The following is a 23,047-nucleotide window of genomic DNA, read 5'->3' as shown; positions in this document are numbered from 1 at the left end:
TTAAAGGGGAGAGATCTTGGGACATCTCTCACTCTGCTATGTTTCTCTGTTTTCCATATTTAAACCATACCTCAGTCTCTAAATTGAACAGAACCCATCTTAGTAAATATGGTATAACATGCCATATTTCAGTGCAAAACCCAATGAAAGATAATGTCATTGGATATGCCAAAATTATTAGCACACATAAAAATCAAAACTTTTATGTTGAATTTGTAATTTTCAGTTTTAAAACACAAAAAGGAAACTCTAAAATATGAGATAATATTTAAACATTTTCAGTAAAGGTGAGAAATAGTCTTTTGGAATGGGTAATGTCTCTCTTGCAATATTGATGAAAGAGTTCCTGGAGGATGGATTGTGGGAATAAAGAGACATTTCATTTGTAACTAGAAATGGATGTGAACCCAACAGTTTTGATAAGAAGTCATTTTAATGTGCTATGTAAAAGTGAGTCATTGTATGTATAATGTTTAATCTTTCTGATTAGAAGATAACCAAACTGGATGTATTTTAGAGTTTATAATGGTATAAAATTGCTCCCCTCTTCCCTACTTCTACTTCCAAAGTGCTGTAAATTACTATTGCCCCACTATCAAAGTAATCAAGACATAAGCCAAACGGCTGAATATGCTACTTTGAAAAAAAAAAAATTACAGTACAGAAGGTTGGTAGATGCCTTTTATTATTTCATATAAATGTTAAGTTGACATGTAGAATTGATTTTTCTCACTTTGTTCTAAGTAAAATTCCAAAATGCTGTTACCTCTCAAAATTTTTAAAAATTTTCAAAAATAATCACTTGAAAATTTAAGGCAGGGAATAGTTTTCCTGAGAGGTTTTAGATAGTTTTATATAATAGTGGAAGTGTTTTGTTTCTAAAGTTCACAAATTTAAAATAGATCTATTTTCAAAAAAAAAAATCTCTTCTACTGTCACAGTGAATTTCTTGAATGTAAAGTAGTTCTTTCGCTGTCAGGTAAATGTTTGTAAGGCTTTCTACTAAATTTAGGTTCACTTTTAAGTAAAAACTGAGATGTATTTAGCAATTTCTATATTTGATATAATTTGTTTTAGAACTTCCTAAAAAGGTGAAAATGCATAAAAATAGATTAGTTAATTAGGAAGTATTGAATTGTGACAGCACAAAGAATGGCAACTAGCGCAAATCCTATCATGAGGATTAGAATAAATGTATCATCGCTCATCTCTATCCTGAGCTTTTCACGTTTATCTTCAGTAGGGTGGCTTCCCCCCTTTCCTGTACCGCTTTTGCCAGTCCCTGGCTGATGCTTATAGGTTGAGAAAAAAGCCCTGGGGCTATATCGTCCCCAGATCTCTTGTAACCCAGCAGAATTCTGGTATTGGCGTCCAGCGCAGACCTTGAAGCGATAATGTGAATTTGTGAGAAAGTTGGAAAAGGAGAATGAGGTATCTGGTCCTTTGTAAATCTAAAGGAAAAAGAGTCAAAAAGAAAATATTTTATTACTAAATAAAATACCATGGTATGGTTTTTGACAACAGAAAAAAATATGAATTAATTAATTCATTTCATGAATATGTTCACACAAAAAACACAAGTTTACTCTTATAGTCTCTAATGTCCTGAGTAGACCCAGCACTGCTTAGGTAATTTTGTTCAGTGTGGAAAATAGTAGACTTACAATTGTTAAACTTTAATTGTATTAGGTTTGGAATGAGTTGTGCATGTGGTCAGTGGAACCTAAAAATACAAAATCATTCAATAGTAATGAGTTAAATGAATAAGCTAATTGTCCCCAAATAAATATTACATACATAAAACTTTAGGGACCAGATAGGATTTTTGGATAAGATTTAGTTACTTTAAACATCCTGAAATAATATCTTACTCTTTGACAAGACCTCAGTCTCCAGCAGGATATAAAACTATAATATTTTAAAGAATAAATTTGCAAAAATTTACCATATCAGTTCCTTTTTCACTGATGAGTTGAAGATTGTAAACAATGGGATCTCCTTTTATTGGCTCCAAAGACTCCCATTTGACCTCACAAACACTGCTATTCAACTGATGTAATTTAGGTGCTAGAAAAAGAGAATTTCAGTTTAGAGGGTTCCATTTTTCCTAGATGATCTTGAATACATTGAAGTCTCTCTTATAATTTTCCATGGTCATTAAAAGGCAGTCCACGTAGGCTTAATCTAAGAAATATATAGTTATAGTTCTTCCTGTAAAGTCTTTTGTTATACCCTGAGGCATCTTAATGATTGTAATTAAAACTTTAAGAACTTAAAATTATCAATTGATAATGCATTTTTGTTTTTCTAGGAAGATTTTATTATAGCTTTTATTAATATTGTTTAATCCCTGCCAGTATAATCTCTTGCATTGTATTTATATGATGCATCATATATTTGGAAGCATTTTTACATTCATCAATAATTTAATTTTAGGATTTTAGCACCTGTGTAAATAAAGTAGGCCAGGATCTTTATTTCATGTTATTAATCTCTCTACATTTCAGGAAAATGGGGCTTAAATACATAAAAAGAGAGCAAGGCATTATTGTGGTCTGTCATGTTAAATTCCAATATGTTTTACACTGAAAACAAATTATTTCAAAATAGTGATTGGACTTGTGTAGATAGATTAGAACACTGAATTTTATAACTGGAAAGAAAAAATCCTCAAAACTTGAGCTTTCATGACTGTAAATTTGCCTTGTTATATATTATAAACAGCAGTTTATTTTTTTAAATAAGGAGAGAAAATTCAGTTTCAAAAGTTACCAAATATGTACTAGTTAACAAATATGAAACTACAAATTTGTACTAAATATGTACCAAATACTATTTACATAATCTTATTTTTTTCAGTTTTAATCAGTATAATCACACCTATCAGTTGATGAGTTTTATGTATTAATCCATTTGAAAAAAATAGAAGATAATACAAGGAATGTATATCATGATAAAGTGGAAGGAGAACCACAATGAGAATAAAGAGCCTATAGTTTCAATCTTGGTTCTGCTACTGGCTTATAGTGTCCTTTAGCTAAATTTCTTACCATTTGGGGGACTTCTTCCTCTTAAAATAATGGCAGTGGTGATAGAGTGATTGGCTGGTTTAGTTGATCCCAAAGATATATTTTTTAAAAAATATTATGATTCCAGGAGTCTCATTAATTCTGCATTGCCTTTTGAATCCATAATTGAGTACTGGTTTCTTTTGGTATCATATTGTTGACTATTTAAGATATTTAAAATAAATTCTACTGTGGAGTTTTATATATGAGTTATTGGAACTCAAATTAATGCAACCTTTATTATCACAGCTTATAACACTTACCTTTAAGTGTGGCCGGTGGGGTTTTGGTTGTAGTGAAAGTATAGATACTAGACAGTGGTCCGTCACCAGCTTCATTACATGCCTGGATTTTAAATTTGTATTGAGTATATTCACTCAATCTTTGCACTTTGTGAATCTGACAAGGTCCATGGTAAATGATAGAAAATCTAGGAATGGGAATCGAGATGGGAGAAGCAATATTATTAATTAATAGTCGTACACATACAAATAACTATATAACTGACTTAAAACTAGTTTTTAAAACCTGAACAAGGCCTAAAGTAACATGAAGCCAGATAGATAAAACACAAAAGAAAAAAATCAGTGTAAATATTATAATGGCAAGGAGCTGGCTTTCATATTTCTTTGATAATTTCTATACCCTGGTATTAATGTGTGTTGTATAAAGTATTTTGGAAGAGGCAAAACAGAGAGCTAAATTATCAGTAGGAACTGAAGAAAGTGTATCTATCGTGATCATGGGATGCTTTCACATCTATTAGTTCATTGAAACCACTTGAAAGATAGGAAATTTTAAAACATTTTTATTATAATACATGTTAAATAGTAAAAATAGTTTACCTGCCAGATCGGGCTCCCATTAACAGATTATAGCTTATAACGCTGGAAAGTGACCCTTTGCTTGAAGAGTTACCCCACTTCAGTTTCAGGCTTTGGTGTCCAAAGACTACACAGTCAAGACGTGGAGGCTCAGGTGGTAGTGGCTTGGTTTTGGTTCTTATTGATTGGCTAAAAGGGCTTAGTCCATAATGATTGATAGCTTGAATTCTGATTCTAGTGGTGAGAAGAAAAAAATTAAACTATATTAATTTATATTTAGAAAAGAAAATAAATTTCTACATTTAAGCTAATCCCTTAGTAAGCCTATGTAGGATATTGATCATGCTGTTATACTAATTATTAAAGACAAATTTTTGAGACAAAAATCTCGAATTTGCTTAATCACTATAGGTAATTCTGGATGACGAGAAGCTAGCTCTTAGTAATGCCAAAGTTTTCTAAAGCAGTAAGACTCTTTCAAAGGAAATATTATGTAGGCTATATAAAACATACAAATGTAGATTTGCTCAAAATTCTCAAAGCTTTACATTTACCCAAATTAAGATATGAGCGACTTACTTGTATATGGTATCAGGGTGTAGATTTTTCAGAAGACACTCTGTTACTCTATCAACAGTCAGAATTTTTCTGTCTCCATATTGAATGTTATATCCGGTGATTGGAGAGCCATGGCAATTTGGTTCCTCCCATTGAATAGCAATGCATGATGATGCCAGTTTGGCAGGAACTTTGTTTTGAACTTCATGTAGCATTGGTACTACTGCTGGTACACTTGCTGGTGTGGTTACTGTGCCAGTTCCTCCAAACATTCCAACTCCAACTATATTTACAGCCTAAAAATGAATACTGTGTTAGAAGTTCATTATTACTTTTTTTTTGCATAAACCATTTTGCTGCAAAAAAATAAATTTTCTTAAACTCAAATTCTAACAATATGGTCCTTTTAAAAATTGAGATATAATAGATAACACTAATATTGGGTAAGTTTAAGGTGTATAATGTGTTGATTTGATACATGTATACATTGCTATATGAAACAATATGGTTCAAAGATGCTGACACACATTGAAATCTTTAGAGTGCATATTTAGGAAGGTGAAATGTCTAAATATGAGAGATAAATGAAGAGTGCTATTATGGACACTTAAGGAAAAATATACCCAAACCAAACTTATTACTCCACCAAATTTTCTTCCTTTTTTTCATCTTATAGTTTCTTTCTCTGTTGATGGTAGCCCAAAGATCACATCCACTTATCAAATTTCACTGATTTTATAAAAACTTGTTTATTTTGAGATCATTGTAGATTCATATGTACTCTTTACCCACTTCCCAACAAAGGTAACATTTTGCATAACTATACTGAAATATTGCAATCAGGAAACTGACATTGATAAAATCTATTGACATTATTCAAGTTTCACCAGATTTACATGCATTCATTTTTTTTGTGAATTTAGTTTTATATAATTTTATAGTGACCACCAACACAATAAAAATATAGAAGTTGTGGAGGAAAAAAAATGGCGTAGATGATAGAGGCTTTGTTCATCTCTCTTATGACCAAGTCAGAGTGGTGACAGAAACACGGATCAAACAGCAAGCAAAGTCACCTGGGATCTAGATGAACAGAACCACTACAACTAGGGAGAGAAATAAGAAATCACCGTGCAATGACAGAAGGTAGGACAGGGTGAAGACAGGAGGCTGCCTGGTTCCGAGCAGCTGAGTGGGACAGAAGCTGTGCCAGCAGCAGCTGGCAGCCGCAGGTGCCTCGTAAAGGGGCCATGTCTGCGACTGGACTTCAGTGGTGACAGACCTGCTCCCTCTGAGCACCAGCACCTGGTCGGCTTCTGGGGGAGTGTGGGAGGCACCAAGGGTTTACAGGGGTACACTGAGTTGTTGGAGTGAGGGCTGGAGGTGAGGCTTTCTCCCAGGCAGAAGTGCTGGTAGTATCCATTGTTCCTATGCTGAGCCCTCCTCCCTCCTAGTGTGCAGACTCAGTGCCACCATAGCTGACATGTCATCGAACTGGATAACAGAGGTCACTCTGTCCAGAGGACTCCCTGAAGGTCTGCCTCCCCCAACTCATGGCCCTACCCAGGCCACATCCAGTTGTATCCTCAGTGAGTCCAGTGTTCCTTGCTGAGCCAACTCCAAGACTCACACTGGTGACAGCTGACCTCGGTTTCTGACATGGCATCTTGAGGCAACAGTAAGCACAGCATCTGTGGATTGCTTGCTGACTCTTAACACGTGGCCCTGGAGGGTCACAGGTTGTAGCTAAACATGGCCTGCAGCTGAACCCCTCTCAGTACTGTGCCACTGGACACCTACTACAGAAATCCACACTAATAAGACTGAGAGACTTAGGAGCTTTGCTTAGTACATAGAAACAAACACAGAAAGGCAGCCAAAATGGGAAGACAAGCAGAACCCATATGAGAGAACAGAACAGAGATCCAGGAATAATGGAGTCAAGCAATCTAACAGATGCAGAGTTCAAAACACTGGTTATAAAGATGCTCAATGAACTTAGGGGAAGTGTAGATGAACTCAGTGAGAACTTCAACTAAGAGATAAAAAACAAAAATGGAAATGAAAATGATAAAAGAGAACCAGTCAGAAATGAAGAACACATTATCTGAGATGAAGAGTATATTAGAAGGAATCAACAAAGTGGAGGAAGAAGAGGATCGAGCCACCGATATAGAGGATGGGGAAGCCAAGGACACTCAAATCAGAATGGCAAGAAAAAAGAAGCCAAGACTATAATAATAATTTAAGGAGCCTATGGGACACACTTAAATGTAAAAATATCCATGTCATAGGGGTACTGGAAGGAAAACAAGAAGTTGAAGAGCTATTTGAAGAAATAATGATGGAAAACTTCCCTCACCTGGTGAAGGAAATAGACATAGAACCCCGGGAAGCTCAGAGAGTCCCCAAAACCAGGAACCCAAAGAGGTCCACACCAAGACACATCATAATTAAAATGCTAAAGGATAAATACAAGAGAAAAATCTTAAAAGCAGCAAGAGAAAAGCAGTTAGTTACCTATAAGGGAGCACCCATAAGACTGGCAGCTGATTTCTCAAAAGAAACTATGCGGGACAGAAGGGCTTGGCACAAATATTCAAAGTGATGAAAACCCAAGATCTACAACCAAGAATACTTTATCCAGCAAAGCTATCATTTAGAGTCGAATGACAGATAAAGAGCTTCCCAGACAAAAATAAGCTAAAGGAATTTATTGACACTAAGCCAGTATTACAGGAAATGTTGGACTTCTTCAAGAAGAAAAAACATGTATCAAAAACAAGAATAAAGAATGGTAATAACTACATTCCTATCAAGAAGTACGTCAAATGCAAAAGAATTAAGTGCTCCAACCAAAAGATAGAGTGGCTGAATGTTAAGAAAATAAGACCCCTACATATGCTGCCTACAAGAGACTAACTTCAGATTAAAAGACACACAGACTAAAAGGGGATGGAAAGAGATAGTTTCTTGGTGGACCTAGAGGGTATTTTGCTGAATGAAATGTCAGAAAAAGACAAATATCACATGATTTCACATATATATGGATCTAAAGAACAATAGATACAAAGAATATTTTGAGGGCTACTAGATGGGAGGGGTTGAGGGGGATGACAGAAAGGAGCAAAGGGATTAAGAAGTACAAATGGATAGTTACAAAATAGACATGGAGATATAAAGTGTAGCATTAAGGCAAATAGTCAATAATGTAATAAATATGTAAGGGGGAAGAGGTGTACTAGATTTAGTGGAGTGATCACTATGAGTTATATAGATCTCTAATTACTTTGCTGTACAACCGAAACTAATATATTATTATATGCCAACTATAATTGAAAAAAACTCATTGAATTGTACAATGTAAATACGAGCAACTGTCTATTATATTTCGATAAAGCATAAAAAAGATATAGAAGTTCCATTATAGTAATCCCTTGTGCTACCCTTTTATAGCCACAGAAACCTCTCTCCCTCCTTCTTTTTCTAATCCCTAGAAATTAGTAATTTGTTTTTCCATCACTATAATTTCGTCATTTCAAGAATGTTATATAAATGGAATAATGCAGTATGCAATTTTTTTAGGCTTTTTTTTTTTTCAGTCAGCGTGACTCTCCCGCATATGGATAGCTTGATTCTTTTTACTGTTGTATAGTGTGTCATGGTACAGATGTACTACAGTTTGTTTAACCACCTAACTGTTGAAGGGCATCTGAGTCATTTCTAGTTTTTGGCTCTTACAAATAAATGTGCCATGAATATCTATATACAGGTTTTTATTGTGGACATAAATTTTCATCTCTCTGAGATAAGTGCCCAAGAGTGCTAGACATATAAGTGCATGTTTAGTTTTGTAAGAAACTACCATACTCTTTTCCACCAGAAATTTATGAATAACCCAGTTTCTTCCATCTTTGCCAGTATTTACTGTCATCACTATTTCGTATTTTATCCATTCTGATAGGTGTGCTAATGTATCTCATCACTCATTTCTCTAATGGCTATTGATGTTGAAGATGTTTTCATGTACTTATTTGCCATTTTATATACTCTTTTGTGAGTTATCTGTTCATGTCTTTTGCCCATTTTCTAACTGGGTTGTTTAGGTTTTTAACTGCTGAGTTTTGAGAGTTCTTTATATATTCTAGATATTAGTCCTTTGTATTTTGTGAAGATTCTTTCCCACTCTGTAGCTTTTCTTTTCATTTTCTCCACAGGGTCTTATGCAGAGTAAAAGTTTTTAAATTTGGGGTCAAATTTATTAATTTTTCATTTTATGGCTTGTGCTTTGGTATTCAGTTTAAGAACTCTTTGCCTAGCCTAGATCCTGAGGATTTTCTCTTGTGATTTTTTTTCCTAAAAGTTTTTATAGTTTTATGTTTTAATTTTCAGTTTTCTGTGGTCTATTTTAAGTTAATTTGTGTATAAGGTATGAAGCTTAAGTTGATTTTAAATTTTTTTTTTGCCTATAGATATCCAGTTTCTCTGGCATAATTTGCTTAAAAGGTAATCAGTAACTCATTTGCATCTTGTCAAAAATTAGTTGCACATATTTGTGTGGATTGATTTCTGGCTTCTTTCTTCTGTTCCATTGACTTATGTGTTTGTCCCTCCATTAATACTATACTGTCTTGATTACTGTAGTTATAATCTTTAACGTTAGGTAGAGTGATTTCTTCCACCTTATTTTTCTCTTTCAAGAATGATTTATCTATTCTAGGTCCTGTGACCTTTCATATAAATTTTAGAATGAGCTTGCATGTATCTGTTTCAATTGATATGGTCACACAATGTTTCTTCTCCAGCCTGTTTGTATAGTAGATTACATTGGTTGGTTTTCCAGTTTTGAACCAGGGTTGCATACCTGGAACAAATCCCACTTGGTCATGATGTATAATTCTTTTTATACAATGCTGGATTGGATATGCTAATATTTTGTTGAGCATGTTTTTGCATCTAAATGAGTTATTGGATAGCAGTTTTATTTGTATTTTGATTTCGGTTTCAGGGTAATCCTGGACTCATAAAATGAATTGAGAGCTCTCTCATCTTCTTTTTTCTGGAAGAGATTATTTAAAATTGGTGTTAATTTTTCTTCACATGCTTTGTAGAATTCTCCGGTGAAAGCATCCTAGCCTGGAGATTTTTTTTCCCAGGGCTTTTTAAATTTATGAATTCAATTTATTTGATGACAGTAGGGCTATTCAGATGGTCTTTTTCATTTTGACTGAGTTTTAGTAGTTCGTGGTTTTCAAGGAATTTGTCCATTTCTTCTTTCTTATTACATTTACGAGTATAAAGTTGTTCATAGTATTCCCTTATTATCTTTTTAATGATTGAAGAATCTAGTGATACCCTATATTTTGTTCCTGATATTAGTAATTTGTATATACTCTCTTTTTATCTTTGTCAGTCTTACAAGTGGTTTATCAATTTTATTGATTTTTTTGAAAGACTAGCTTTTATGTTTCATTGATTTTCTTTATTGTTCTCCTGTTTCAATTTCATCGATCTCTGCTTGTACCTTTTTATTTCCTTCCTTCTGCTTGCTTTGGATTCATTTTGTTCTTCTATCTACTAATCGAGGTAGGAGCTTAGATTATTGATTTGAGTCCTTTTCTTTTGTAACATAAGTATATAGTGCTATATATTTCTCTCTCAGCACTGCTTTAGGTGCATCCCACCTATTTTGGTATATTGTATTTTTATTTTCATTCAGTTCTATGAATATAAATTTTTTTCTTTAATATTTCCTCTTTGACCCATGAATTATTTAGAAATGTATTGTTTAATTTCTGCCTGTTTTCAAAGATATTTCTGTTGTCTTTTAGTTTGATTTTATTATGGTCAGGGAACAAACTCTGTGATTTCAATTATTTTACATTTGTTGGGATTTGTATTAGGGCCCAGGATATGGCCTATTTTGGTGAATGTGCTATGTATGGATGCTTGAAAAGACTATGTGATCTTCTATGCTGTTGTTAGGTGGTGTGTTAAAATAATGTATATTAGATCCTGTTGCTTGTGTTGTTCAGCTGTTCAATATCCTTGATTATTTTCTGTTTAGTAGTTTTATCAGTTGCTGAGAGGGGTGTTGAAGTCCCCAGCTATAAATGTGGATTTGTCTATTTCTCTTTTCTGATTTATCAGTCTGTGCTTCATATATTTTAAGGCTCTGTTTGTTTGGTGCGTACACATTTAAGATACTTATGTGTCTTGGGGATTTGATCCTTTTATCATTATGTAATGTCCCTCTTTGTCTCTAGTAATTTCTTTGTTTTGAAGTCTTCATATATGTAGCCATTCCTGCTTTTTGGTTTTATTAATGTTTGTATGGCATATCTTTTTTCCATCCTTTTCCATGCAACTTTCCTATGTTATTGTATTTAAAGTAAGTTTCTTGTAGGCAGAATATTTTTCTATCATTTTTTGACCTATTCTTCCATCTCTGTCTTTTAATTAGTATATTTAGACTTTTGCATTTAAGTTAATAATTAATAAGCTAGCACCTAAGTCTGCCCTTTCATTTTTTTCTGTTTCTTCTGTTTCTCTTTCTTCTATTTCTTACCTGGCAATAGTGACCTCATTCCTCAAGGAACACGCCCCCCCCTCCCCAGGCTGCATGTAATTTTTTCACTGTGTCTCTGGCCTCAGCAGCTTCCTTCCTGGCAAGGAGTCAGGGCAGGGATCTGTGAGGCTGAGGCCTGGACAACAAAGGCCACCTCCCTTTTCCATGGACACTACTGGGGTCTCCCATCTCAAGTCTCCTGGTTCATTTCTTACTTTCCTATGTAATACTTGAATGCTTTTTGGAAAACTTAATTTGATTGGATTTGCTTATAGTATTTTAAGTATATTGCTTCACATAGTTTTCTTAGTGGTTTCCCAGGTATTAAAATGTACATATAGAACTTATTGCAGTCTGTTGGTATTGCTGTTTTACCAGTTTGAGTGAAGTCTACAGGGTAACTTTACCCTCCTCACTTAAAAAAAATGTGATTGTATTAAGTATTTCCTCTCTATATATTGAGCACCACAATAGATGGTGTTATAATTTTTGCTTTAAACATTAAATACATTTCAAGAACCTATAAGGAAGATGGTCTATTATATATTTATCCCCATTTTTACCCATTCCAATTTTTTTTTATTTTTACAGCCTTATTGAGGTATAAATGATAAAATCATCATATATTTAAAGGGTACATTATGGTGATTTGATATACATATACATTGTGAATGGATTCCCACCATCTAGTTAATTATAACCATAACCTCACATATTTATCATTATTTTTGGAGAGAACATTTACATTCCACTCTTTTAGCAAATTTCAATTATGTAAAGGTTTTTCAAATATATAGTCACGTTGTTTTACATTAGATACTCAGAACTTATTAATCTTATAGCTGAAAGTTTATATCATTTTGTCACCTATCCCTATTTCCCCCACCCACCAGCCCCTGGCAACCAATTTTCTACCCTCTGTTTCTGGGAATTTGGCTTTAAAATAAAAAGATGCTACATATAAATATTTGTATTTCTCTCTCTGGGTTGTTTTACTTAACCTAAAGCCCTCAAGATCCATTCATGTGGTTGCAAATGGCAGGATTTCCTTCTTTTTCATGGCTGAATAAAATACTTGGGTGTTTCATATTTTGGTTATTGTGAATAATGCTGCAATGAACATGGGAGTGTAGATGTCTCTTAAATATCTTGTTTTTATTTCCTTTGAATATATATCTAGAAGTGGGATCGGTAGAACATATAGTAGTTCCATTTTTAATTATTTGAGGAACCTTGAAACTGTTTTCCATAGTGACTGTACCAATTTTTATATTACTACCGACAGCGCAAATGGGTTCCCATTTCTCTACATCCTTGCCAACACTAATTCTCTCTTGTCTTTTTGATGATAGTCATTCTAACAGATGCGCTATGGCAACTCATGTGGTTTTGATTTGCATTTCTTTGATGATTAGTGATGTTGAGTACCTTTTCATGTGCTTGTTGGCCAGTTATATGTTTTCCTTGGGGAAATGTCTATTCAATTCCTCTACCCATTTTAAAATTGGATTATTATTATTATTATTATTATTATTATTATTATTTTTGCTATTGAGTTTTAAGAGTTACTTGTATGTTTTAGATATTAATCTCTTATTGGATATAATATTTACAAATATTTTCTCCCATTTCATAGGTTGCCTTTTAATTTTTTGATGGTTTCCTCTGCTGTGCTGAAGCTTTTTACTTTGATATATTCCCTCGTTTATTTTTGCTTTTTTCCCCTTTGCTTTTGGTGTCAAGTCAAAAAATAAATAATTGCCAAGACTCAGGTCGAGGAGCTTACCCCCTATATTTTCTCACAGTATCTTATGGTTCTAGGTCTTATGTTCAAGTCATTAATCCCTTGTAGGTTGATTGTTGTATATGGTGTAAATAGAGGGTTAGTTTCTTTTGCATGTGGCAGTCCAGTTCAACATTTAGAAGAGATGATCCACCCCCATTGTGTATTCTTGGCTCCTTTGTCATAAATTAATTAGCCATATATGCATGGGTTTATTTCTGAGCACTCAATTCTGTTCCATTGATTTATGTGTCTGTTTTTCTGCTAATACCTTACTGTTTTGATTACTATAGCTTTGTAATATAGTTTGAAATCAGTTAGAGTTATGCCTCCACTTTGTTGTTCTTTCTCAGGATTGCTTTGGCTATTTGAGGGCTTTTGTGGTTCCATGTAAATTTTAGAATTGTTTGTTCTGTTTCTGTGAAAAAATGCCATTGGTATTTTGATAGGGGTTGCATTGAATCCGCAGATTGCTTTGGGTAGTATGGACAATTTAACAATATTAATTCTTCTAATCCATGAGCATGGACTATCTTTCCATTTATATTTGTCTTCCTCAGTTTCTTTTATCAATGTCTTACAGTTTCAGCATATAGATCTTTCATCTTAAACTTATTTTTGGGTATTTTATTCATTTTGATGCAATTGTAAATGGGATTATTTTCTTAATTTCTCTTTCTGATACTATGGATTAGTATGTAGAAACACAAGTGATTATTGTGTATTGATTATGTATCCTGTAACTATACTGAATTCAGTCACTAATTCTAACAAGATTTTGGTGGAGTCTTTAGAGTGTTCTATATACAATATCATGTCATCTGCAAATAGAGACAGTTTTACTTCTTTCTGATTGGATGCTGTTTTCTTTTTCTTGTCTAGTTGCTCTGGCTGGGACTTCTAGTGCTATGTTGAATAAAAGCGGTAAGAATGGACATCCTTGTCTTGTTCCTGATGTTAGTGGAAAAGCTTTAGGGTTTTCACTACTGAGTGTTAGATCTGGGCTTGTAATATATGGCTTTTATTATGTTGAAATATGTTCCCTCTCTACCCACTTTGTAGAGAGTTTTTTTTTAAATCATGAATGGATGTAAAGTTTTGTTAGGTACTTTTTCTACATCTATTTAGAGGATCATACGATTGATCTCTTCTGTTGTCTTTTTAGTCTCTAATCATTTATTTCCACTCTGATCTTTATTTCCTTCTACTAGATCATTATTAGTTTATTTTATTATTTCCATCCTTCTACTAGGCTTAAATTGTTCTTTTTCTCATTCCTTGAATTATAAAGTTAGGTTGTTTATTTTTTTTCTTATTGCGGACATTTATCACTATAAGCTTTTCTCTTATAACTCTTTTTGCTGCATCCCATAAGTATGCTGTATGCCCATTTTCATTTGTCTCAAGATATTTTTTGAGTTCTCTTTTGTCTTCTTTGACCCTTTGGCTATTCAGTAGCATATTGATTAATCTCCATATATTTAAATTTTCCAATTTTTTCTTGTAATTGATTTCTAGTTTTATACCACTGTGGTGAGAAAATATGCTATGCTCAATATTTCAGTATTTTTAAATTTATTGAGATCTTTTTGTCACATAACATGATTTATCTGAGTGCTGTTCTATATGTGCTTGAGAAGAATGTGTAGAAATTCTGCTGTTGGACAGAATGTTTTGTAAATGTCTGTTAAGTCCATCTGGTCTAGTGTGAAGCTTAAGTCCAATGTTTTCTTTTTGATTTCCTCTGTAGATCATTTATCCATTGTTGAAAGTGGGATACTAAAGTTCCCTACTATTAATGAATTGCTGTTTATTTATCCTTTCAGGTCTGTTAGTATTTGCTTTATATATTTAGGTGCTCTTATGTCAGGTGCATCAGTATTTATAAATGGTATATCTTCTTATTGGATTGACCTCCTTTTCATTATATAATGACCTTCTTTATCTCTTAATACAGTCTTTGGTTGAAAACCTATTTTATTGAAAATTATTTTGAAATTTTATTATGTAAATATAGCTATCCCTGAGATTTCTGGTCAAGGTGGTGCAGCAGGTAAAGGCTGTGCTCACCTCCTCTCATGACCACTTCAAAATTACAACTAAACTACAGAGCAACCATCATTGAAAAAGTTTAGCTGAAGTTTAGCTGAACAGAATTCCTATAACAGAAGAAGCCACATCAAGACTGGTAGGAAAGGCAGAGACACAGAATAGGCTGGTCCCACGCCCATGTGTGATGGTTAAAAATTGGGAGGGATACCTCAACTGCAGAGATCCCCACTGAGGTGCGAGGGGTTCCAGCCTGCACCAGGCTTCCCGCCCCAGGGTTCCAGTGCCATAAAGAGAAGTCTTCATAACTTCTGGCTGTGAAAACCAGCGGAGATTGTGGCCAAGTGAGACTGAAGGTGGGTGGAGTGCCAGGCATTCCCTTTAAGGGCACATTCTTACTTGCTGACAGACTCACTTGCTTTGAGCTCCAGCATTGTGGCAGCTGCTCAAGAAGGCACCAGAGACATAGTAGGAGTAACTGAATTGTCTGGCTTCAGAGTAAGGACTGGAGAGGCAATGTTCTTCTAGACATAAGTGCTGGCAGGAGCCATTGTTCCTTTGTTGAACCCTCCCCTCACCCTGCACATGCAGGTGGGCACCATACCTGAGTCTCCATCAACTTAGCTAAAACAGTTCACCCCACTTAATAATTCCCTGATACTGCTCCACCCAACTTGTGGGCCCACCCAAGCTGCTTCCAGTGGCTTTTCCACACAAAGAGCCTGTCTTTGCTCATGCTGCGGACTTTCCTAAAATCTCTCAAAGGTTCACAAAACCCAAACAAGCAGCATCAGGCCTCAGCATGCCCTGTACCACTTGCTTAGCACCCCCAACACTGGTACTGGCAGCAGCCAGTCTCAGTTCAAGGCTTGGCCTCTTATAGGTACCTCAGAGCCCAGCGTAGGTGGTAGCTATCTGCTATCTGCCAATTGCTTTGTGGCTCATGCCAGGTAGCCCCAGGCAGGGTACAGGTGGCGGCTGAACTTGACTTGTGGTGGTGTACCTCCCAGGAGGCCCCAGGGCAGGCATGCCTATTGGCAGACTTTGGCTGTGCCAGAGCACCACCTGGCCGCCTATGTGGATAACACACACAAATGGCAGATTGGGCAGGCTCTAGAGCCTTGCTAAAGTGAATCCTGCTCTGTAGGGTCAGCCCCTGCACAACAGCTTCTCCATTGTAGTCATAGCCAGTCCTTACAACCAGTCCACCTGAAAGTCCATCCCTCCCATTGATGTGCCAACAGCAACCAAGGCTCAACTACAACAGGAGGACACATACAACTCACACAGGGGACACACCTGCAGCACTCAGCTCAGGTGAGCAGGGAGACTCTGCTACTGGGCCCTACAGAAAACCTACTACATAAAGCCACTCTACCTAGACTGGAAGATGTAGTAACTCTACTTAATACATAGAAACAAACACAGGAAGGCAGCCAAAATGGGAAGTCAAAGAAACATGTCTCAAATGAAAGAACAAGACAAAGCTCTAGAAAAAGAACTAAACAAAAGGAGAAAATCAGTATACCAGATGCAGAGTTCAAAACACTGTTTATAAGGATGTTCAGTGATTTCAGAATTTCAACAAAGAGATAGGAAACATAAAAATGGATATAGAAAACATAAAAAAGAGCCAGTCAGAAATGAAGAATACAATTACTGAAATAAAGAATATATTAGAGGGAATTAACAGTAGATTAGATGAAGCAGAGGATCAAATCAGTGATTTGGAAGATAAGTTAGCAGAAAACACCCAATTTGAACAGCAACAAAAAAACAGAATAAAAAAAATGAGGATAGTTTAAGGGATCTCTGGGACAACATCAAGCGTACCAACATAGGGGTACCAGAAGGAGAAGAGAGCAAAATGTTGAAACCTTATTTGAAGAAATAATGATGAATACTTCCTTAACCCGGGGAAGGAAATAGACATACAAGTCCAGGAAACTCAGAGAGTCTCAAACAAGATGAATCCAAAGAGGTCTACACCAAGATGCACTATAATTAAAATGCCAAATGTTAAAGACAAAGAATCTTGAAGCAAGAGAAAAGCATTTACCTACAAGGGATCTCCTATTAGACTGTGAACTGATTTCTCAACAGAAACTTCGCAGGCCAGAAGGAATTGACATCAAATATTCAAAGTGATGAAGAGAAAGGACCTATAACCAAAATTACTCTACCCAGTAAATGTATCATTTAGAATTGAAGGACAGTTAAAGAGCTTCCCAGACAAGAAAAAGCTGGAGGAGTTTATCATCACCAAACCAATATTACCAAAAACGTTAAAGGGATTTTTTTTTTTTAAGTAGAAGAGAAAAGAAAAAAAAAAAAGATAAAAATGATGAATAATAAAATGGCAATAAGTACATATCTAGCAACAATTACTTTAAATGTAAATGGATTAAATGCTCTGATCAAAAGATAGAGGGTGGCCGAGTAATTAAAACATAAGGCCTCTACATATGCTGCATACAAGAGACTCACTTTAGATCAAGAGACACACACAGAATGAAAGTAAAGGCATGGGAAATGGTATTTCATGAAAACGGAAGTAAAAAACAAGCTGGGGTAGCAATAATTATAATCAGACAAAATAGACTTTCACACAAAGGCTATAACAAAAGACAAAGAAGGACCCAGTCATTTCACTTCTGATTATTTATCTGAAGAAGCCCAAAACACTACTTTGAAATGACATGTGAATCCATATGTTCATTGCAGCATTTACAGTAGCCCAGACATTAAGGCAATATAGATATCCATTAATGGATGAATGGATAAAGAAGTGGTATACATATGCAATGGAATATTACTCAGCCATAAAGAAGAATGAAATCTTGCCATCTGTAACAACATGGATGGACCTCAATGGTAATGTGCTGAGTAGAATAAGTTAGAGAAGGACAAATGCCATATGATTTGTTATGTGGAATCTAAAGAACAAAATAAACAAAACAGAAACAAACTCATAGATACAGAGAACATTTTGAGAGTTGTCAGATGGGGGGAGTTGGGTGGTGAGTAAAAAAGGGGAAGGGATTAAGAAATACAAATTAGTAGTTACAAAATAGTCATGGGGATGTAAGGTATTGCATAAGGAATATAGCCAATAATGTAATAAGTATGTATAATGTCAGATAGGTACTAGATTTTTTAGGGTGATCACTTTGTAAGTTATATAAACGTCTAATCTGTTTACACCTGAAACTAATATAATATTGTATATCAACTGTAATTGAAAAAAGTAGTATAGCTACCCTTGACTTCTTTTGGTTTTCACATGCATGGAATATCTTTTTCTATTCACTTTCAGTTTGTGTGTGTCCTTAAAGCTGAAGTAAATCTCTTGTAGGCAGCATATAGTTGGGTCTTGTTATTTTGTCCATTCAGCCACTGTGCCTTTTGACTAGAGAACTTAGTCCATTTACATTTAAAGTAGTTATTGATAGGTTTAGACTTACTTTTGTCATTGTGTTCATTGTTTTCTTGCTGCTTTCCAATTCTTTTGTTTCTTCTCTTGCTCTCTTTATGATTTGATGATTTTGTATAGTGGTATGCTTAGATTCCTTTCTCTTTATCGTTAGTGTGTATATTACAGGTTTTTGCTTTGTGATCACTTTGAAGTTTATATAAGGCATCTTATAACAGTCTATTTAAAGGTGATATTAACAAGCTTGAACACATAGTTAAAATGTATATTTTTACTCTGTATCCTTTTATGTCTTTGATGTCACAATTTATATCTTTTATCTTTTGTATCTGTTAACAAATTGTTGTAATTATAGTTAATTTTTAGTAATTTTGTCTAACTTTCACACTAGATTTATAAGTGATATACTCATTTCTGTTTAACTATGTATTTACCTTTACCAGTGAGATTTATATTATGATATGTTTTCCTGTTACATATTAGCATCTTTTCATTCATCTTAAAGAAGTCACTTTAACATTTCTTGTAAGGTCGATCTAGTGGTGATGAACTCCTTCATCTTTTGCTTATCTGGAAAACTCTTGATGTCTCCTTCAATTCGGAAGGACAGCTTTGTTGGTAGAATATTCCTGGTTGGCAGTTCTTTTCCTTCAGCTCTTTGAATATATCATGTTTCTGCTGAAAAATCTGTTGGTAGTCTTTTGGGGGTTCCCTTATATACAACAAATTGTTTTTCTCTTGCTGCTTTTGAGATTCTCTTGTCTTAAACTTTTTACAATTTAATTATGTGCGTTGTGTGGATCTTTTGGGATTATCTTATTTGGAAGTCTCTAGGCTTCCTAGACCTGGATGTCTGTTTCTTCCCCCAGTTTAAGGAAGTTTTAAACTATTATTTCTTTGAATAAGCTGCCATTTTCTCTTTCTCCTCCTGGGATCCATATAATGCAAATATTGGTCTCCTTGATAGCATCCTATCAGTCCCCTATGCTATCTTCATTCTTTTCCTTCTTTTCTCTTTTTGCTTCTCTGATTGAATGAGCTGTACTGTCCTGTTTCATTTGCTGAGCCTTATTTCCACTTGATCTTATCTGTTGTTAAATACTCTATTGAAATTTTCAGTTCAGTTGTTATATTCTTCCCTGATGTGATTTGTTTGATACTTTTTACCTTTCTATCTCTTTGTTGAAATTCTTACTTAGTCCATGCATTGTTCTCCTGACCTTGGTGAGCATCTTTATAATTATTTTGAACTCTATGAAGTAAAATACTTATCTCCATTTCATGCAGGGCTGTTTCTGGAGTTTTCTTTTGTTCTTTTACTTGGAACATTTTCCTCTATTTCTTCATTTCCCCTGACTCTCCATGCTCTGTGTGTGTGTGTGTGTGTGTGTGTGTGTGTGCGCGCGCGCGTGTGCGTGTGTGTGTGTGCGTGTGCGTGTGCGCACGCGCGTAAAACATTAGGTAAAACAGCCACCTTTCCTGGTCTTGAAGGAGTGGCCTCATGCAGGAGATGAACCTTATTGTTCTGCCTGGCCCTAAGTCCTTATATTCTCTAAAACCTTAGTGATTGTTCAAGCCGCTTTCTTTGTTTTCAGTAGTTCCCAATAGTTCAGGGTGTGCCAAGATCTGTCAGTATCCCAAAGGTGCTGATCTCAGTCAGCACTAGATTCAGACTTCATCTTTTAAGATATGCAAATCAAGCACTTTCAGGGAAAGATCTGGAGGTGGTTATTTCTGACTGCTGCCTCTGTGCTGAGCCCTGAGGCAACAGCCAGTTAAAAACTGTTTCTTTGTTTGCTACAGTACTCTGGCATCCACAACTGCAAGTTCCTCTGGGTCTTCTGGATGAATGTCCCATTGGCTTTCAGAATTAGATGTTTTGAGGGCTCATCCCTTAGGTGGAAATCTTAAAAGTTAGGGTGCTATATGTTTGATCTAGACTCTTCACTACCTAGGGAGAAGCTGTAAGTTATGAGTTCCTTTCTAATTGTAAGTTGCTGTGCTAGATGTGGGGTTTATGGTGAGTGTGTATCTCAGCCTCTCCTGCCCATTTTGATGTAGATATTTTTCTCATTTGCCCAATGAGTTGCTCAGCTAGTTTCTGTAGTTTTAGTGTGTCTATGGGAGGAAATTGCGTTCAGGAGCCTCTTAATGTCACCATCTTGGAACAGAACCCCAATGTTATTTCTTTTCTGAAGTTCCAAGCCTTATGTTATCATTTCCTTTTTATCTAGAGTACTTTCTGTAGCTATTTTTTAAAGGTAGGTTTATTGGCAAGAAATTATTAGTTTATCTTAATCTATGAATGTCTTTATTTCTTTTTCACTTCTGAAGGTTAGTTTTTGCTAAATATAGTTTGCACTTAACAGATCATTTCTTTCAGTACTTGAAAAATGTGCGTCACTTCTTTCTGGCCTCTGTGGTTTCAGATGAGATACCTTTGCTCATTTGAATTGGTGTTTACCTGTAAGTAATGTACCATTTCTCTCTGGGTGCTTTCAAGATTTTTTTCTTTGTCCTTTGTTTTCAGAAATCTAATTATGTGTTTCAGTGGTGTGGATTTCTTTGTTTTATTTATTTTTTTATCCTACTTTGAATTTGCTTAGCTTTTTGAATTTGTCGATTTATGTTTTTCCCTAAATTGGGAAGTTTTCCTAATTTCTTTGCATAATTTTTCATTCCCACTCTTTTCTCTCCCTGGGAATTTAATGATAAGACTATTAGCTCTTTTGTTATTATCCCTTATGTCCCTGAGACTCTGTTCAGTTTATTCTTTCTAAATCCTTTCTGGTGTTTAGATTGGGTAAATTCTATTAATCTGTCCTTAAGTTCACTGATTCTATCTTCTGTGATCTCCACTGTACTTTTGAGCCCATCTAGTAAGGTTTTTATTTTGGTTATTGTATTTTTAAGTTCTATAATTTCCATTTGGTTCTTTTCTATAATTTCTGTTTCTTTGCTGAGATTTTAAAAATATTTTTTTCATTTGTTTCAAGATAACTTACAATTGCTCGTTGAAGTATTTTATTTTTAATAGCTGCTTAAATCCTTGTCAGATAATTCAAACCTCTAATTAATCATTGAGTCTGTTAATTGTTTTTTGTCATTTAAGTTGTGACTTTCCTGGTTCTTGTAATGACAAATGATTATTCTGGACATTTTGAATATTATGAGAATCTGGGACTTAATCATTTTGTTTAGTACAAAGGTATTGGAGGTATAGTACAAAGCTTGGGTAGGATGGAAGTTCAGCTCTTGTCTAGGCCCCTTTGATACCTTTCCAGCAAAAGCAGGGTAACTATTTGTATTGCATCACTGTCTCTGAGTACTGGTGTAAGCCCAGCTCTCCACTGGGCCCTTCTGATACCATGGGGAGGGGGAAGTGCAAGGCTAACACCTCTGTGTTCCTGCAAGGTGGTAATGGAAGTCCAGCTCCCACCTGGGTCTTGTCACCAAGGGAAAGAGTCGGGGAGTGGAGTGCCAGTTAACATAGCATTTCACCGCCTAGATCTTTCTCTGTGATGCTGAGTAGAGATGGGGGCTAAGCTCTCTACTGGACCTCGCTGACAGCAAATAAGGGGGGACCTGAGTGCTGACTAGCCCTGCTTCCCATATCCTGTTTCAGTTTGTTGGTAGGTGGAAGTGTAGGTTTAGCTTCCAACTGGGCCTCACTGACACAGGAGTAGCTGTAGAGTGCTAAATAGTCCAAATCATATCGTCTTTTCAGTCTCTTGCTACTGGATGGGAGTGGAGGCTCAGCTTGCCAACACTATCCCTGCTGGGGAATTAGAGTACTGCTGCCTGCTTCTCTCAGAGTTATGGGCAATCGTAAGCTCCTTGCTTGGCTATACTGACACCAGTTGGAATGGGAGCAGAACACTGCCTGCTTCTGCCAAGCAGGGGATAGAAGATTAACCCTCTGCTTGGCCCTGCCCAAACTGAAACCTCTGGGTAGGGAAATTAAAGCATGTTGCTTGCTTCTGGGGTGAATTGGATGATCAGCTTTCTACTCGGCCTGTTGAAACTTCAGGGGTGGGGAAGGGCAGGGGTGTGTGTGGTTTTTCCATTGATGTTTGGCCAGAGTAAGGTAGGTAATATTTTCTGTTGTTAGGCTACCATTTCCCAGTCATTTTCCTTGGCACGGGGAAAAGGCTTTTTTTGGGAGTTTTTTTTCCTGTCTGTCCCTGTTGGCAGTTTGGAGTCAGAGACTTCTCCTGCACCTTTTTTTGGATATGTGGGAGGTGATAAGAAAACCTAGAGGGCTCAACACTATGCTGTTCCTCAATTTATGAGGTCCCTAGGATCTTTTTCCACATTTTTCTTTCCATCATTCAGTCATCCTATGCTTGTTTGTTGTGTCATGTTCAGGGTTTTTCAGTTGTAAGGACAGCCTGGGAGGTGTGGGGATATTCTGTCTTGGCAGGAACCCATTTCACTGATTTTTACCTTTAATATCTTTCAAATCTATTAACATTTCAGCTTTCCTACTGCAGTAGCCAACCTATCCTTTGGACTATTGTGGTGGCATTCTAACTAATAAATATATATTGTGAAAACATTTTTTCAACACAAAAAATAGAGACACCCAGAAATCTGACAAGATTTTTAAAAAGCAACTTCCAGTTGTGAAAGGCAATCTGGGAGATGCAGTTTAGATGCCAGTATTAGGGCTCCTAGAGTTTGATGGCTTAACTTTATAGGGATAACATATCAGGTTGTTTTAAATTTGGATTATCTCCCCAAACCTGAGAGTTAGGAGGCTTA

The 23,047-nt window shown here is 35.5% G+C and overlaps 1 protein-coding gene across 1 annotated transcript in view; it reads right to left on the bottom strand.

The window, feature by feature from the left end:
• Positions 1-1,112: 1,112 nt before the first annotated feature.
• LOC105308890 (fibronectin type III domain containing protein 3C1-like) overlaps positions 1,113-23,047 on the bottom strand; it is a 43,017-nt gene continuing 21,082 nt past the window's right edge. The window contains exons 22-26 of the mRNA XM_011384952.2: positions 4,472-4,746; positions 3,914-4,126; positions 3,332-3,498; positions 1,946-2,067; positions 1,113-1,451 (exon numbers count right to left, since the gene is read on the bottom strand). Of these exons, the coding sequence (XP_011383254.2) occupies positions 1,113-1,451; positions 1,946-2,067; positions 3,332-3,498; positions 3,914-4,126; positions 4,472-4,746 (1,116 nt within the window). The remainder of the gene's footprint in view (positions 1,452-1,945; positions 2,068-3,331; positions 3,499-3,913; positions 4,127-4,471; positions 4,747-23,047) is intronic.

Source organism: Pteropus vampyrus, unplaced genomic scaffold, assembly GCF_000151845.1.
Source record: "Pteropus vampyrus isolate Shadow unplaced genomic scaffold, Pvam_2.0 Scaffold635, whole genome shotgun sequence".
Taxonomy (NCBI): Eukaryota; Metazoa; Chordata; class Mammalia; order Chiroptera; family Pteropodidae; genus Pteropus; species Pteropus vampyrus.
Note: the sequence above shows the minus strand (reverse complement) of the source record. Positions and strands in the feature narration are given on the sequence as shown.